This window comes from Rhinocladiella mackenziei (assembly GCF_000835555.1).
Source record: "Rhinocladiella mackenziei CBS 650.93 unplaced genomic scaffold supercont1.1, whole genome shotgun sequence".
NCBI lineage: Eukaryota > Fungi > Ascomycota > Eurotiomycetes > Chaetothyriales > Herpotrichiellaceae > Rhinocladiella > Rhinocladiella mackenziei.
Window position 1 is genome coordinate 978347 of NW_013550604.1, and position 18296 is coordinate 996642.

Consider the following 18296-nt stretch of genomic DNA (forward strand, 5'->3'; position numbering starts at 1 on the left):
GGGGGGGGGGTGTAAGATGAGTTGCCAGTTCGTGAATGGCGAAAGGTTGGATTCAAGCAGCCTCTTCATCTCCGCCTGAATTCGATTGACTGCTGCTTTCGGTGGGGATCAGGTGTCTCGAAGGGAACACTGGCGCCGTTTCCTTCCACAAGACACGTTGTCGCTATGACCGGGGGGTTCAGGTTTGTGGAACGTCCGCAACATCAGCTTCCAGGGATCTGTTCTGACAATTATGAAGCCCTCGGCCTGCCCAAAGAACTAGAGAGAATTATGGATGAGAGAAATGTTCTCGTAGCGGAGACATGAAAGATGATTAGCGAGCGAGAGCTAGATTCCTTGCCTTGACGAGATGGATGTTTGCTCGATCGATGGACAAACAAGTCGTATGTAACATGCAACGTACAAACAAAAGAAAAAAAATTAAAGGAGGCGAAGAGGAACGAGGCTCGGAGGCTCGTGCACTACCGGCTGGTCACGTGCAGCTCCGCCTTTGACCTCCTTCTCTCTCGAACACAACGCCTCTCCTCCAGACACTACGGTTCCAGGCCCATCTGCACCAAGCCGATACATCACTGCTCCGTGCCTTACAGGTCCCTCTTATCTTCACGGACGAGTATACCTCATCCTCCGGGCATCGAACGACTGACCCGTGTCGGCGTTTTCCGCAGGGAAGAGAAGTACCAACCACATCAACTACCCACCTCCCACCAATCCTGACCATGCCGAACCGGACACGAAATCTGCAACTTTTTTTATTTCAGGGCGGATTTCCCAGGCTCCGTGCCTTTGCAGCTCGGTCTAGCCACCCCACGTTTGCTTCATCTCCAACCACTGGTTGAGTCAGAGAGACAGCTATGTCTCTAGGAATAGAGACATACTTGAAGTCTTGACCATTCTTTATCTCGGGTATTCCCTCCTAACCGAGATCACCAGACGAGCCAGCCTGATCAGTTTCGTCCGAACTCCACCTCCCACGCCTCAACAGTCCATCTCCCAATCTGGTCAAGGTTTTAGCGTTATCACGCTGCCACTGAACAACAGTCCCAATATGCCAATTATTCATTGGCAGGGAATGACCCATCCTCTTCGTCAAAGATCGCCACGTGGACGGATACAGTATCATCTGAAGAGTCCCGTCATATGAGGACGGGACAGTCCATCCTGGGCTAACTTTTTCCCTTGGTACAGACTGGCGACCCCCTTCTTCCTCGCATCAAGACTGCCGTCTAAGATCGCATCTCCTGGATCTCAGGCCGTCATCACGGGTCAGATCCTGTCTCTGCCTGATCCTAATATATGTTTTGTTTTCTATAATCCTTTCCAGACTACCTCGCTCTCGCTCAACTGTGGAGCAAGAGTCATGATAGAACAGCATCCTGCCAGTCCTGAATCAACCTTGGGAACCCCCTCTTGCTGTTGATGATGATCACAAATCGGAAGTGGAGCCGCCCCTCCAAGTATTTATGGATACCCAAAAAACACACTCCAAACGGACGTGATGTTTCACCACCTCATAGGACGCCTCAATTACGGTCTGGGCAACCTCGTCTTGTACTCCCTTGAGTGAAGCCAGCAAGGATTTAGTGGCAGGACTCGTTCAGATGCTTTTCTATTGGCGTTTTGTCACATCCGAATATTCAAGCCTCATGCTCACGCAGACCTCAGCGGCTTTTCCAAAGCCCCCGGAAAACCCTCTCAGCTGACACGGATGGTGAATTCTCGGGCACCGATCTGCCTGGAGACGCTAAAATAAAGGGGAGTATCATTGGTAAATTTCGCTAGTCATGTCCAATGAGATCGTACGTGTACATGACGAGCGGTCGATATTGTTGCCACAAATTTCATTCTTTCCACAACATACACGAAAGGAATCGTGCGCATGGGTTGATGACGACGACGAAAGTGATTTGCTCTGGCAGAAACATAAAAGCATCACTGAGAAACAAAAGTCTTTGGAGAAGATGAGTTCAGCCCTGTGCATCCAAACGCGACTGGTATGACTCTCTGGGGCGGTGTACGCTTGGCCCCGCCCCAGTCTAGAGGTGCATGGAATCTTGCAATGCGTGCAGCAATGCTTGCATCTTCTGCACCATTGCCCTGAACACGCTGGCAACATACCTGGAGCATGGTCAACCAAGAGAACCTCGTAGCTGGGTAAAAGTCTTTCACATGAGGGAGGCACGCTCATTTTCTAAGGAGAGATTCGCGACCGCTTGTGGATCTTGACCTCCTGGGTGAAGTGGTGCTATATTCATCCGGTCGCAGTCTTCTGCCACATCGGTACGTTCAACTCTGGTACAAACTCTACGCGGACTGAGCCGTTTCTGTAGTCTAACTTCGCCTCAGCCGGATGTGGGTGTCCAGCTGCTGGTGGTCCGTATTCCCCTCCCCCAGGAGAGGTATATGTCGTACACCGGGAGGGCAACGGGTTGAAAAAGAATTTGAACACAAACACTGCCTGCAAACATTCCCTCCACAATCATCCTCCGACCAATCTCGTTGCACGTCTCAACGTCCATTCTATCGTTTCCCTTGACGAGTCCAACTTTAAAGGTAAGAACACGGTTGCACCAAGTTGTGCAAAGGACATCCGGTGGAACCCCCGGGGTGGGAATGTGGTGGAATATGACATTCGCAGTTCAGCCCAGCGGCAGGGAGAGACAGACAGCACAAGTTGGTTTTGACGCATGTGCAAATCTTTCAACAATCCTCGATATGACACCTATCAAACTGAATGCTGTGCCAGTCGTGATGGTCATGATTGGCTTGTCTGCCCGCCCTTTGATTCAGCACCCAAGTCGACGTCCACGGTATTGTACCTTCCTACGATAATCACAGGCACGCCCCGTGTTCCCTTCGTTTGCTGACCCAAACACATTCTTATTGCAGTTTGGCTACGAAATATTCAGCAAAGCATCTCCTTTCAAGAAAACTTGAGAATCTTTTTGCCTGATTTCTCTTTCCGTCCAAACCCACAAGGATGGCCCGTCATGACCTGAGTGCCACCAACATTCAAATACAGCGCTTCGCGTCCGGATTTCCGACCAGATCTCCGGAGCCGAACAGCGCCACGTCGGGTCTTCAAGCATATGATGCTACCTGGCTTTTGACTCCTTCAACCCCTTAACTCCTTGAACATGAAACCTCAATTCTAACCCCACATACCAATTTCCGTCCCGATCCCCTGTTTCAATGCCTCCTTTCTCTTTTTCCGTTGCCCGTTTCTGAAAGCGCCGTGACCTGGCGCCGGGATGAAGGGGCCACGGCATGGTGAGGCTCAGCCAACCACCCCTACGACACCGCCAGTTCACACCGCGAGGGTCAACCACCGAGATATTCGAGTTGAATGTTGGTGAGCTTGGAGCAGACACGATTACGATTAAAATTCATAAATGCGATCTCTGTGTGATACTATTGATGAATCGAGAGGTGTTCTACAATGGTATTGCTTCACATGTTCTGCTGGTGGGTTTTACCAGTCATTCTGCCGTCAATATGTCACCGGTCAGGAGCGAGTTTAGAGATCACATCCGTTAAGAGGTGCTGCTCGAGGCTCCTGTTCAGACCCGATGCCATGGCCGCACCTTCACAACGACCCCAAATGACGATCTGGACATTCCTGCTCTTTCGATCTAGCTCGTGACCAGCGTCGTGGCCGTTTTCGAGTTGTACGCCTGTGCAGATGTTGGGTGAACGTTCATTTACCCAAATTCCCTTGAGCGTCGTATTGTATGAGACATTGGAGAATAGCATCGGATGTCTGTCCAAGCCATTGAGTCGATCTGGTTTGAGCACGATGATCCGCTCAGCAGATGTCAGATCCCCCCGGTTGTAACGCGAAACCTGGTGGCCGTCATCCGCCATCGACACATATATCTTGGTCCGATCTCGAATGAGGTCTTGTGCCTGGCGACGATTGCGCATAGTGTCGCCACGGCCGTACATAAGTCAGGATAATCCTACGATCACTGGTTAGGACGAACCCTGACTCAGCTTCGATTTCAATAGCACCCTGTATCATAGCTTTGATAATATCGGGCTTATGGGACTGGTCAGCATCAGACCGAAAATTTCAACCGTCCAAGTTAGTATATATTGACGCGTTTATTTCACACAGGGCGCTCTGGCCGAGGAGAGAGCGGCTTTCGAAATTCTGATCGTGGATTGTATCTGAATATCTGGTAAGTATCAGTATAATGAGAACAACGCCGACCGCGGCCAACCATAGCGGTGGATTCCCACGTAGAGACGCAGTACACTGCAATTGAACCGCAGCGTATTTATATGCCATATTATAAGGTGCCCGCGCACCGATTTTTCTTGTCATGTTATATTTTCGTCCAAGTCTCTTTCAACTCATTCGCAATACTGGCCGTTGGATAAGCAAACTCCCTCTGTATTGAATCCAACAGCGCCAATAAGGCCGTCTGCTCACGCCGATCTGTAAAAAGCTCTCCACACATGGCAATCGCAACGAATGCGTTGATTGAATTTGGCGGACTCCGCCAATTACTCACGGCAATGCCGCAAAGATGCAGCACGATGTAGCGTAATAATCTATCCCGTTCTCGCATCGCGGCGACGTTTCCGATGCCTAGTCTCGGTAAGAAAGGGTCGAAGACGGTGAGAAGGATGCGGGCTAGGTCCATGTGCGCAATCCCTGTCGCGTGCCAGGACTCTTGATACCAAACGTCGGGAAAGCATTCGCCGGCCTCGAGGTTGGACGCGCTATAGTAGGTGGGTTCGAATGAAGAGGGCATCGTGGCGCAAATGGCGGTGTCGCGCTCTTGCAGCCGGCGCCAGTGGTCGACATCTGCGTACAACGGTGGTGTTTTGGTATTGCCGCTATCGCTGCTTCCGTAGCAGAGGTTGAGGACGTCGGCACAAAAGACCACCATGCGCATGGCCCAGATGTGGTCTTCGCACGGGGAAAGCTCGCGGAGGCCTCCGCAGCGAGAAAGGGGCAGGATGATGGGTCGTTGCTTAATGAATGATGCGTACACTTCTTGCCGGCAGGCGACCCAGAAGCAGGCTTGACGGAGAGGGTTGGCTTGGCTTGTGGTTCGAGGAATACTACTATCAGTGATTCGATCGTATGGAGGCATCCACGCTGGAGACGGGGCTATCAGTTCAGAGCCCGGTGCCGTGGGCGTGTATGCGGTCTGTGGGCCTGGGCCTCGTTCCGAGGCGGCACGTATCGCATCGCGGGAAAAGCTATGAAAGACAGTAATGGGAGATTGATGTAGGAAGGGCGCAATACTCGGCACTTGTGCATTGATGTAAGCGTATATCAAGCTGAGAAACACCTGGCCACCGCCGCTATCGTCGTCCTCACGACAGAGAACGTCCATCTCTTCATCGGTTCGAAGAATGATCGCCGCCGCAAGGAGATTTTCATTATGGACTTGGTCCGGATCCATGCTCAATTGGAGGAGTTCACGAATACATTCGTTGTGGAAGTGGACGGCTTTTTCCTCATTCAGCTCAGGGAGGACATTCCCCTGCCAGAACACGATCCCTGAATCGTCTCTATGCATACTAGAGCGGACCAAGTGTCTTGCTGAGACGGTGAAGATGGCGTTCATCAGGGGGCGGGAGTTTCGTGCTCGAAGAGGAACTACTGTCGCGAAATGTCGGAGTGGGTCGCACAGGTCAAACCAATGTGCGAGATGCTCTGTATAATAGCGGACCAGGATTGCTTTGAGGCGCGGCTCCACCCCACTGGGATCGGCGAGGACAGGCTGTTTGATCAGAGGACGGAATTGGATCCTGGAGTTTGGAAGGCGATCCGCGTTTGCAGTCGTGCTGAAGGAAAGCGAATGAATCCCGTGCCCTGAGGGTGGTTGCAGCCGTGGGAACACATTCGCGTATGTGGTTCGCGAAGGCATCTCATCACTATGCAGAAGGTCCACGTGAGCCTTGGATGTGCTTGCTGGATCCATAAGAGCAGGTGACGGAGTGTGTGCGCCAGCCATTGCTCTGAGTTTCTCTCGTCAGCTTCATTGCTTTTAGATCATCTCCCGTTCACGTACGTGTCGAGTCCAACAGGGAAAGGAGCAGATGTCGTGTAGTTCGGGAGGTCTCCTTCCGTCAATGGCGCATCTTTACCGGGCCTTATAATATCTGATCGTGGCTCTTCAATAGGGGCTGCATCACCGTCGTCGTCACCGTCGTTGTCGGTATCACTGTTGGCATCGTTGTCGCTCTCGTTCCTAGGGGCTATTTTTAGACGCTGATCTTGCGGCTTAAGGTCTCGGTTGTGAATGGCGACCATATCAGTAGTTTCATCAACGTAGACCAACGACCCTGTTTACCGAATCAGAGAAGATATCCAGGTTGGGCCACAGAAATGTGGACGGAGCACGCACTCACGAGGGAATCCCGATATCTTTAGCCACGGCTGATTTGAGGCGAAGGTCCACGGTGTCGACGACGTTCGAAATCGCATCGACTGCTTGTCACGGACACACTCTCGGCCAATCCGTTGACAACGTCGACAAGCTTCGTCGTCGTCGATGACGAGGCCTACTTCTATTTTAGAAAGAGAAACAAACGAACTTTCCCAAATTGACAATACATTTGACGTGTTGTTCTGTAAGGCGCCTTTAGCATTGCCATGGCCTGAGGTCAACCTGTGGAGGGACTTATCTACAGTTGGTACATGGATTCCTCTCCGATCTCTTGCGTCTCCAATCTGATCGGTGAGACGATTCGGATGGACATTCATCATTCATGATATAAGGTGCGGTCTGAGAACTGGAGGAATGAAGACAATGCCATGACATGTCAATTATCAGCCGCAGTTGCCAAGAGCCGCGAAGAGAATAGTGCGAAGAAATATCTTTTTGGCGCCATCTTTTTGGTTTCTCGCAGGTCGTCGAATTGCTGGCTTGGACGTGGATAGTCTTTGCAAATATGCATTACACGGGCCATCGATAAACATTTTACGACCGAGGGCGTCAGAATTTCATACCAGAGGACAGGTGATGATGAGATGGCTTCTCCTCGCCTTATCCAAGGGCGGAGGTATTAGTCAATCGCCTGCTTCTTCCCATTCTCAGTCTTCCGCGCTGATATGATAATAGAATAACCTCTCTCGGGTGCTGGATCAGCTCTCAAGCATGAATCACGAAAAGCATACAGAGCACGATGACGTTATGTCTGGACAGAAGTGGAAAAGAAGACGTGCTGGAGGAGGCAGGGGATCTGGCCCCCAACTGCCCTATGGATTGGTGTCATTCGACGACGTGCAAGTAGATCTCTCACCTCCACAAGTCTTTGAAACCCAGAGCCCCACCGTGGTTACGAAAAAGGTTTCATTGTCTTGTCCTTTGGTCCAATACATCCGAATTGGGCCGTCAAAAGCACCACGAAGTGGTGAAAATGGGTACAGAGATAGGGACCCTGTTCACACCCTGGTCTCACTTGAAGCGGATCATAAACCGATGGAACTCCACGCAACTGCTTCCTTGCTGGCTGGACGCGGATACGTGATACAATAGGATTCGTATATTTCATGGCCATTGTCCACCATTCAGGGGCGCTCAGGCCCTGACTCGTTCAGCCCATGTTGTGCAGTACCCCTGCTCATGTTATCGACCTAGCGGCAACACTCTTCGGTCAGGCCACGGTTTGGCTCCCTCTTGCCTCTCATCAGGCTTCTCCCCAAAATGATCTACGATACAGTAAGTCCTCCATATTTGTTTTATCCACAAGGACAAGACACGCAGCATGCCCACCAACCTCAACACTGCCCTTGTATGCAACAGCGACCACTCCATGAGCAATGAAGGCGATCTACCACAGCAAAGCATGCCGGGTCCATATCCGTACCCAGGGCCAGGTGTTCAAGGACCATCTTAAAGAAAAACATACAGTGACCAATATCGCCTCTCTTCAGTAATAGTGAGGAAATATCAACTCCTTGAAAGAGTGACGCCCGCGACCATAAAGCTCCCCACCATCGCATGTTATCTCTTTCATCACGGCCCGAACCGTGTGATTATGGCTCATGTGTCTTCCCAAGCATTCAGTTGGCTCCTCTCAAGTATATACCAAAACCGACCACCAAAGACCCAATCCGCACGACATCCCTCATCTGACCTGACTGACCAACACGTAATCAGCTACTTTTCGGCATATTTTCTATACGGCATGGGAAGAAGATAAACCCGGAGCGTTATGACCCGGGGGCTATATCCTTGTGGGTTTCAATCAAGGCGATCTCGCAACAGCGGCAGTTGGGATAACCACAATACGACTTGAAATTCAATCAATGAAACTTGAAGAAAAAAAATACACGTTCAAGGGTCGCAGTATATCAATGTTTGAATTGAACCATCTCGTTTGCCGATTGGCTTTGCCGGTACTAGTATTCAAGTTCTCGAAACGGCTTGGCGTTAGAGCTTCAGCGCAGAAGCCTATACGGATGAATAGGTACAGTTCGCGGAATTCATGGTTCAAAGTCATACGCGTCGCAATCGGAAACTGTTTCAAAGTCGTTTCGGACGATCATACATTTCTAAGCCTGAACAACCCAAGTGATTCGATATCTTAGTATATTTGATGACACAGGAAGTATCTCTGTCAAGATTCAATCTGATGTCTCTCTGGTGTGAAGCTGGTCTTCGACGGTTTCGTTCCTTTTCCGGTCCTTCTCTGTTTTTGGATATTCGAGTGATTTTTGAATTCATACAGCGCTTTGATCCAAGGTTTAAAAAATGCCTTTGGGAGTTCTTCAAGATTATACGTTGGCCAATGTGCCCGGTACCGCGGTCTTAACAGATACAGGCGAGCCTACAAATCAAGGGACGTTTGACCTATTTCCTTCCACCATGCATCAGTTGGGCTGACTTGACAGGAGAAGCAGGAGATGGAAGTGGAACAAAGAAAGTGGGAGACATCACATTGGTCCCTCAACCTAGCGACAGCATCAACGATCCTCTGAATTGGTTGGTCCCATTATCCAAAATATGCAATGATGACATTGGTAACTGAAGCCAGGTCGCCTTGGAAGAAGAATGTCCTCATCTTCTTGGTGGCATTGACCTCCGGCGTGACCGTTGCGTACGTACATCCCTTCCCCAGGCACTTCTTTCAGAGTGATATCCTAATAGTATTGGACGCACAGCCTAGGCCCGATGATTACTCCCGGCCTACCCATACTGGCACAGGAATTTCAGAAGAGCCCTGATGTGATTTCAACCTATCTGGTTGGCCTTTTCATTCTTTGGACCGGCATCTTTACGTTCTTTACCTCTGCAGCTGCTTCCGTCTGGGGGAAGCGGGTTATATATTTGACCTCTGGCGCCGCTTTGCTTGCCCTGAACGCATGGGGCTTTTTCGTCAAGGTGACACTCTCCCCACTCACTCCTTTCTAATTTTCTATTAGTTGCTGACTGAATTTGTGCTTAGTCGTTTGTGGAATTTGTTGCGATGCGACTCCTACAAGGGTTCGCCTCGGCACCCTATGAGACGCTCGTGACCTCCACCGTTCAAGATATATTCTTCGTGCATGAACGTGGGAAGAAACTTGCAATATGGGGGTTCATGATCACGACGGGGGTCCTCCTTGGGTATAGAGAGATGTATTCCCTTTTGGGCAGCTTAATCGAGCTAACTGATCGTTTGCAGTCAAGTCATTTCAGGCTATATAATTGAGAATCTTGGTGTCAAGTATACTTTCGGTATCTGCGCCTTGATCTACATTCCCCTTTTGATTGCCACTTTTTTCTTTGTCCCCGAGACCGTGTACGACCGTCGTGTCCGGAGCAAGGACATCGACCTCGACGGGGACAACAAATCCTCCGTCCGAATAGACGTCTCGAGTGACTTTCAGAAACCCCCGGTCTCTGCTTTGGCAGTATTCCGCGGTCGGGTTTCGAATCAAAGTTTCTGGAAACAGGTTGTCAAGCCATTCCCGCTCTTCATTTACCCGGCAGTGATTTTTGGAGGCTTTATCTATGGAAGCTTTTTCACCTGGCTGGTTGTCCTAGGGGTTGTATCTGTGCCGATGTTCTCAGCACCACCATACAACCTGACTCCTTCTCAAGTGGGGCTGACCAACCTTCCACTACTCTTCACCGGTCTTGTCGGAGCCCCAATCTCAGGCTGGATGGCTGACAAGGTTGTTCGCTCCATGGCGAAGCGGAATAGGGGGATATACGAGCCGGAATTCCGTCTCACCCTGATGATTATTGGAGCTCTCCTCTCCACCGCGGGTTTCATTGGGCTAGGCAGTTCTGTTGACATGGGTGCACCGATTGCATGGCCCCTAGGTTTTGCAGCCTTTCACTCACTGGCGATTCCGTTCTCCACCCAGGCCGCTTACACTTATGTGGTTGATTGCCACCCCGACGACGCCAACCAAGCTTTCGTCACAATCGGACTGGCGAAGGGAGTCTTGACCTTTGTGGCCACCACGTTTGTGAGTGGTTGGTTCGAAGCTCAAGGCGCCAAGAAGTTCTTTTGGACAATTGGTGCTATTAATTTCGGGGTGTGCACACTCACGATTCCTATGTACATCTTTGGGAAGAGATTTCGGGCTTTGGTAAGTTTTATTGACGATAGACACCGTATCAACACTGACCAGTCAAAGGTCGCCCGCAAAATCGGAAGCAGTATCTCGGGTTAGGCCGGGGAAGGGGGACCCCCTCGTATACGGTGTTTGACAGTGCTGATGCAAGACAACGTGTTCGGAGAAATTCGAGACGAAGTAGACGCCTCGTTCACTAGGCTCGATCACGGTCACTGAGAATCCGACTGCACGGAGGCGTCTTTGAATCTGGCGCCAATCCTCTTCAACAGAGGCCGTGTGGATGAGAGGGGAAGACATCGCATTGGGATGGGAAATAGAATGTATTCCATTTTCGGAGGGATGGCTCTTCTGTTATTGCGTAGGCTTGTTCATCGTCGGCGATGTGTGTTTCCTCTTGCCGTATTCTTATCCTATTTTTCCGAAACGGCCTGAAGTGTTGGACAAGTTGCGTCTTCCATTGAATGCAAGACGACGTGAGGCATCAATATATTGCAAAGCAGTCGAACTCCTACACATTTCCTGATGCAAAACGTCCTCAGCACTATCTTGTTGGTGACCAGCGGCCAAAGTTCTTGCATTCTGTGGCGCACGTAGAGTGACATATGAGATCAATTACTTGGTAACTCATATGCCACGGCCGTTAATTAAACGTGGAGGAGGCTTAGGGAGCCATGGCTGGACGTCTATAAGCTGAAATGTCGTGATGGCGAGTATCCCGTGCTCGAAAAGTTATCATTCACTCTATGTTCTACCCACTTCTGGCAGACGACTGCATGCTACGAAGGGTCTACGGGTCTATATTCTATACCTTCCCCTATCTCTCTTCTACAGTCGTGCCCGGAATCTCTCGTCGATTCTCCGACCATTTTCACCAAACTTGATCTTTTCTCCCGTAATCAGGCTCTCTTGCAATGCCTGCCCTATCCGAACGGCATTCACGGCACCTTCTAACTTCATGGGAGGCTCCGTGTCGTCCAAACAGCAAGCCGTGAACTCGTTGGCTTCTGTGATAAAGGCTTCACGGAAGCGACCATAGTAGTGAGGAGGGATCTCTCGTCGGATACCGGTAGATTCATAAATGTTCACAAGGTTCGAAATGGGTTGGGTGTTGATGGCCAGTTTGCCAGCAGTGCCGGTGATTTCCGTGGTGTCTTCCTGACCCGCCGCCATCATACGGCTACAGAATAGTTGGGCGATCTTTCCCCCATAAAATTCGATGATTCCAACCGCATTATCCCGATCGTTGTATTTTCTCAGCTCGGGCGAAATAGCGGTTATGCCCACTGCTGCCACGCTCTTCACTGTACTGTCTTCGCCGAAGAACCAAAGAGCGAGATCAATGTCATGGATGGAGCAGTCGACGAAGATACCGCCGGAAAATTGGGCATACTCAACGAAAAACCCCGTAGGATCCAACTTATCGCATGTCTGGGAGCGGAAAACGGTTGGGGTTCCAATGAGTCCCGACTGCATCTTGTCGAAGGCGTCGCGGTACGAAGCATCGAACCGTCTGGAGAATCCGCAGATAACCTTTTGAGAGGGGTGTTTCTTGATCGACTGCCGATATGCTGTCACGACCGATTCGGAGATCTCTGCACTCGTACTCAATGGCTTTTCACAGAGCACATGGAGACCCAATTGGATTGCTTTAATTGCCTGTTCAGCATGGACAGTGGTAGCTGAGGCCACGACGACAGCTTGCAGACCATTCTTGGTCTCTTCTCGAAGCATCTCATCGTAATCGAGGTAAGTGCGAACTCCAGGAAGAGCGGTCTCTGCCCATGCAATTTCTTTGGGCTCTGGCGTTGATGCAGCGATCATTTCTGCTCGTGGGGTCAATCCATAAAAGTGCATGGCGTGGCGAGCGCCCATGCGACCCAGGCCAGCGATGGCTATTTTGAGCTTGGGAGACACCATTTTGAACCTTCACGTTGCGTGATTTGGACGACACACTCTCTCTTCGATAATGCTGAGCAGGATCCCGTGGGCAGCTCCCCGCAAAACTGAACGAGTGAAATATCCAAGGGGCAAAATGCAAGAGCGGCTTTCCGTGGAGTGACAAGAGAAATAAGAAGAAGGTCTGGGTAAATCCGGTCAAAAATTATTGATCGTGGACCAGCGACCGCCATGCTGTATATCAATGCGCACATCTTATGACGGGCCTCTAACCAAAACAGAAGACCTTGCCGACAACCCTCCGTCCCAGAATGAGAAGGTTTGAAGACATCGATCATACATTTCTCTTACCGTTAAAATCATCCTCACGGCGTGGAGACGCGTCTGAGGATCGATCTCGCCGAACTCTTCCACATCGAGGTGGGATCATTTTTTTCCCACCAGCTCCAAGAAACCTTTTTACTACACACGGAATTGATCCGACGATCGCCGATGTTGCCTCCAAATTCCCGCTTTGGAGAACTGAAAACTTTGATTCTACATTGCGTAGACTTCGCCGAAATTTATCCTGCTTAAATTCATGCCCAATCCCAGTTCTCTGGGAGATTAGGACAGGTTGACTGAATAGCGAGCATCGCCGTGTATAATTGCGTTTGGAGTATGATCAAAGGTCGTCACTGTACAAGGTAATCTTCGAGAAGGGCGGCACCCTGTCGGGTACATGATTTTCATGTCGTCCCGCCGACAAATAGGAGGCTAGTCTCACAGATGAAACCTTATCCTCTTAACGTTGATTCTGCGCTCCTTGATCTCGAGCGTAAGTAAAACTGAGCTTTTCACTAGTAGTGTCAGTGCCGATGTGAAAAGAGCGGTTTCCATGCAGAGTGACCGTCATCATTGTTGATACTGGACATACCTAATTGGCCTGCTGGGACAGACCTAGGCAATATCCACAACTGTGTTCATTGAGCAAAGGAAAATCGCCGTGAATCTCCTAAATTGTGAAAGAAGGTCCCCTCTGACCACATCATCCACCCTTACGACACGTTGATCCTCGTGGGGGTGGCTTCCCATAGAATTCTGGAAATTACCACGTCAAGATCCTGAAGTACGTAATGTAGCCGGCCCCAGCCTTGTTCCCCTCTGCATCTCCCTTTCCATGCTCAGTTCTAGGAAGTCTCTGTGCTTTCAATGCGATTATAAAGATTCTCAGATCATCCATTTTCGTTCTGGAGAAAGGCTTCCAACACTGTTTCCTCGCAGTGTTGGCATCTGATTCTTGGACACTAGTATATATGACGGCAAAAAATTATTTCTCTGGCCTATGCAAACACACTGTCTCTTACCTTCGCGGATGTGAAACTCCCTGTACAACTTGAATTGAACGAGTGTGGCTTGTCTGTTTTGCAACTGGTCCCGCCAGATTTCCAGTTTATATACACACGTTTGGTTGGCTCCATTTCTACTCCTATTCCTACCCCTATACCCTGAATAGGGATGATAGCCCCTTACCCAATAACGGGCTTCTGGCTACTGTTCAACAGCTCATTCGTCGCAGGTTCCCTCACAGAGGCATTTTCCCCACAACTTCAATAGCATCTGAATCTGAGTCTGGAGAAGTTGGATATATGTAGAAGATTGAATCAGCAAGACGTGCCCAGAGGACCCGCCAACCGGCTACAACCCTTTACTTTCCCGCCCCCGAGGCTGTGTTGAGCAGCTCACTCAATTAAGAATGCATTTCTCGGTCACGGAATTGCTTCTTGTCCGGAAGGAAATCTACTCAGCTGCATCGAGAGGTATAAGAGCGAGTCGAATGTCCAGGAGATTGTGGATTGGTACTACTGCGAACCCTCAGTGACCCGGGTCCTGGCGTGATTATTCGAGTTTCCGTCCTTCAAAGGAGGAGCCGCGGGGTACGTATGGCTCCTGAAGTTTCTCTCTCACGAGTTCATCCGGTGTGGTACAAGAGTCATTCTCATTTCAGGTCTGAGAACTCGTTCTATCCCCCCCGACAACCTGATGATCGTCTGGCATGATATTATCGACATCATGATGGACGTACCGAAATCCATTTGTACATGCCATACACATTTACCAATACGATCGACATGGCTTTACAATTTGTACATTTTCCGTTGGGGTGACGTCCCCAGTCCCTTTTTGGCGCTTGTCCAATCCCTGGAAAACAGGTTCCCGGACGTCTCTAACGAGACAAATCCCAGACATGTTGTATATCTTCATTGCTTACTGGCGCAACAACCCATCCTTTTCATCATGCTCTTCGATTTCGATGATATGTTCCGCATCGGGATAAAATTCAGCTCCCCAGCTCTCGATATCCACGATATGGCTCTCCCCTAATTCGTCCTTGACGACGAGAACCATCTCGTCAACGGCATTCAGTAGGCCGACGAGCGCGGACAACACGACACAGTATTTACGAAAGCCTTCCTGCTCATTTTCGATCATAGCACGCGTGACAGGACCGAGGAGTTTGCGAACGTGTTGTTCCTTCTTGGATCCTGGAGTGTGGATGACACGGTCACGGAAAGCGCGGACTGTCAATGGTGCGGAGAGCACGCTCGGCAATGCTTGCCCAGTTTCGAGAGCGTGACTCAATAAGCTGAGCACTGCCATGAAGTCGCCAACAAAATGCTCCTCGAATACCCCCGACAGGAGTCGCAGTCGGCGTCGAAAGTCGTCGGGGAGTTGGGAAGAGTAGTAGAACAGCTGGAAAAGGTTGAAATTAACGCGTGTGGCGAGCGCAGTGAGTTGCGAAAGACCGGCCGAGGTGAAGTCGGAGGAGGAGAACTCGAAGCGCAGCAGTTGGATGGGACCGGCGATGGTGGATAGGGTATCAGCCGAGGCGATGACGGTTTTTTCAAGCGTCGAGATCGGCTCGGGATTCCTGTGTTTGTTGTCGTCACCCCGATGGTTCCTCGGAAATTCACTGATGAAAAGCGCGTAGATGTCCTGGAACTTGGAAAGGGTGGCGGATAGGACGCGTCGGTAGTGCCGGCCGGCGGAGGGTGGACGAGGGAAGTACATGACGATGGCGGCCGCGGCAAAGCCGACGAGGACGAGCAGAATTCGGCGCCAGAAGACGTTGTAACCGACACCTGGGTTGCCGTAGCTGGGGATATGGGTGTCGACCCAGCTGTACGCGACGGTGAGGTAGGCCGTCGCAGCAGCGAGCATGAACGCTTGCAATAAGGCTGGCGGTCCGAAGAGACGGCCCCACATGAGGAGGATGATAAAGGGCACCATGATGGCCGCGATACCATATGGATTCCCATCTCCGCTTCCGGCACCGATATACCAAGCGACCATGCCGAGGACGCCGCCGATGACGGTGCCGGCAACCCTCAACATCAAGCCCCAGGTGAAGTCTGCGGCGTAGGGGACCAGGGATATTTGGCCCATAATTAAAGCCCACAGACCTTTTTGTCGGAAATAGAAACCCGCGCTGGACGGGATCACGGCTGGAATGGCCAACGCGATGGTCACGATGAGCATCCGCAGGGCGAACATGCCTTCGGTGTTGGAGAACCAGCGGATCACCGACAGGGTAAAGCGGCTTAGACGACTTCGCTCCTTCCCCCGATGCAGATGTATGGAAGTCAGTTGACGGGAAGCCGTCACTTTCAGTTCGTCTGACTGGCTCCAAAGTTCTTCTCCATTCTTTCCCGCATGTCGATGACGACGACGACGACGACGACGTTTCGGTTTCGACTTCTTCTGCTCTTGTTCGAGCTCGGCTAGCACTGGAGTCACTTGAGCGGCGGGCTCACGCCCAAATATCCATGATGTGAGATGCCGAAGGCCCGTTGGCATCCACAGCCGGGTTCGTGTTCTCTGCTCTTCCAAGGCCACAATTTGAGCCAGGAGGTGTTCCAGGGCCTGTGCGAAGCTGATGATGCGTTCCTCCAGGATCAACCCGATAACCAATCCTCGCATCGGCGCCATGCCGCTCTCTGGCGGGGGGTTGAGGAGACCATCCTTGTCGAAAAAGTGTGCGTGGGGGTCAAGAAGGCCCGTCGGAGTGTGATTCAGGAAGTCTTGCGAATTCTTGCGTAAGGTTTTCAAGATGTCCGTATGTTTCATCAACACGGTCTCCCACGTATCCGCGGAGGGCCGACGATAGAATTTTCTCTCGTTGACGAGCTGGAGGATCTCCATAATCGCTTCGAGTGCTTTCTTGCAGGTGGCGAGTAAAGGATCACTGGTGTTCCGTAAAGCCGTCATGCTCTTGACGACCAGATCCTCCGACTCGGCGCTCTGGAACAGTCGTGCGAAGTCTAGTTGCAGTGCGAGCTGGTGCTGTCCAAATTTGGGCTGATCCTTGATATCGGCACCGTTCCTTCGTGCGTCATCACGTTGCAGGAGTCGATCAATTCGCATCCTCGACTCCGCACGAGTGAGCTGCGATTCTAGGAGACTGGCCCAAGTGACGAAAACGTGTTTCAGGGGAATCTTCAACAGCCCGATATCTTCGGCATTCCAACGGCCGATCGACACGTCCAGAGGAAGAAAGGTCATGCGGCCTTCCAGGGTTTTGTAACTGGCAATCCCCGCCGCTTTCGCTCGCCGCAGGCTCTCGATACTCATCGGTTTGGTCGAATTGTCGAAGCTGATCCGACAAGCATCGACAAATTCACCCATCGGTGCAATCATCTCCTTGATGTTGGCCAAAACGATATGAGACGTTGATTCGGGGAAGAAGCAGATGTTGCAAAAGATTCCCACTCCCACAGCGGTTGCCGCCGGCTTGATAAGGACGGTGGGAATGGTTCCGGAAAAGGATGGGAGGAGGGGTGCGGTGGTAAGATAGATGTCAGTGACCATGGTGCCGAACATCTGAATGAGAATGAATTTTGGCGCCGCGACACGAAGACGTGCCTTTTCTTGCGTCAGCCACGGGAGATCTAACCATGTGTCGTGCGCGCTCACCAAGAAATAGATGAACAGACAGCTCATGCAAAAATATATCGCCGTTACCCGGGCGTCCAGCATGAACCCGTCATACACCAAAACTTGAGCGTATGTCGTTTGTCCCGTCAATTGGCCGACATAGGTCGCATTTTGGCTGGCTTCTTGGGCCAGTTGACCCAGTCGCTGATTGGTCTCAACCGGAGGTCTGGCGGCCAGGGCAGCCTTCATCGTTATGCAACCCCATGCCCACGCCAGTCCCATCCCCAGAAGGACTGTGATGCCAATCATGATCTGGAGGGATACTATGCCCGAAGGTGGAGCGATGAAGAGGACGATACTCCACGGGAAGATTAGAAGAGATTCTCTCGACTCAGTCACGGGAATCCTTACCATCCAAAGAAGAGAGCCTGGCCATACGCTCGCAACACCGGGTCAATGACGATAAACAGGGTTATGATCCATACGGACAACGAGCACTTGAAAAGGACTTTCAGGTCCTTCACGTTGAAGTGATCGAGAATGGGAGGAAGTTTCCTTTTCTTCGTATTGGACTGGTTGGGCGGTCTGAAGAACGCATTGGCCTCCATCTCAGGTGAGGGAACCGTTTCTGGGTGCTCGACGCCATTCGGACGCGATGACGACGGTTTCACGTCGGTAGCTTCGGGGTCATTTGCCATGATGAGTCGACAGGAGACTCCCGCGTGGCGTTCTCAGATTCCAACATTTTGGGAAGTGGTAAATAAATTGGGGACGGTTTCCAGCCTTAAGTCAACCGAGAGGAAGTGGGCGATTGGCGACTCGGCCCCGTTCAACAGGAGAATGGATGGAGTAGGGATCCTTAGCGTAGCGAAGACAAAGACGGGAGCCCTGGCCTGGCCTCTTGTGAGATAAGCCGTGGATACCTTGGGTGCGGCTGAAACATTCGGGG

General features: G+C 51.1%; 6 protein-coding genes across 6 annotated transcripts; 1 reads left to right on the forward strand and 5 right to left on the reverse strand.

Moving 5' to 3' along the window:
- Positions 1–3498: 3498 nt before the first annotated feature.
- Z518_00350 (uncharacterized protein) lies at positions 3499–3924 on the reverse strand (the record flags this gene model as incomplete). The annotated part of the gene is made up of 1 exon (XM_013420953.1): positions 3499–3924. One exon carries the CDS (start codon positions 3922–3924, stop codon positions 3499–3501), a length of 426 nt encoding a protein of 141 aa, XP_013276407.1.
- A 404-nt stretch (positions 3925–4328) lies between these two features.
- Z518_00351 (uncharacterized protein) lies at positions 4329–5975 on the reverse strand (the record flags this gene model as incomplete). The annotated part of the gene is made up of 1 exon (XM_013420954.1): positions 4329–5975. The coding sequence occupies one exon, from the start codon at positions 5973–5975 to the stop codon at positions 4329–4331; it is 1647 nt and encodes a 548-aa protein (XP_013276408.1).
- A 38-nt stretch (positions 5976–6013) lies between these two features.
- On the reverse strand, positions 6014–6274 carry Z518_00352 (uncharacterized protein; the record flags this gene model as incomplete). The annotated part of the gene is made up of 1 exon (XM_013420955.1): positions 6014–6274. The coding sequence occupies one exon, from the start codon at positions 6272–6274 to the stop codon at positions 6014–6016; it is 261 nt and encodes an 86-aa protein (XP_013276409.1).
- Positions 6275–8980: 2706 nt separating this feature from the next.
- Positions 8981–10633, forward strand: Z518_00353 (uncharacterized protein; the record flags this gene model as incomplete). The annotated part of the gene is made up of 4 exons (XM_013420956.1): positions 8981–9066; positions 9131–9350; positions 9415–9575; positions 9634–10633. The coding sequence occupies 4 exons, from the start codon at positions 8981–8983 to the stop codon at positions 10631–10633; spliced, it is 1467 nt and encodes a 488-aa protein (XP_013276410.1).
- Positions 10634–11362: 729 nt separating this feature from the next.
- Positions 11363–12454, reverse strand: Z518_00354 (uncharacterized protein; the record flags this gene model as incomplete). The annotated part of the gene is made up of 1 exon (XM_013420957.1): positions 11363–12454. The coding sequence occupies one exon, from the start codon at positions 12452–12454 to the stop codon at positions 11363–11365; it is 1092 nt and encodes a 363-aa protein (XP_013276411.1).
- Positions 12455–14680: 2226 nt separating this feature from the next.
- On the reverse strand, positions 14681–18045 carry Z518_00355 (uncharacterized protein; the record flags this gene model as incomplete). The annotated part of the gene is made up of 3 exons (XM_013420958.1): positions 14681–17335; positions 17387–17705; positions 17759–18045. The coding sequence occupies 3 exons, from the start codon at positions 18043–18045 to the stop codon at positions 14681–14683; spliced, it is 3261 nt and encodes a 1086-aa protein (XP_013276412.1).
- Positions 18046–18296: the final 251 nt, after the last annotated feature.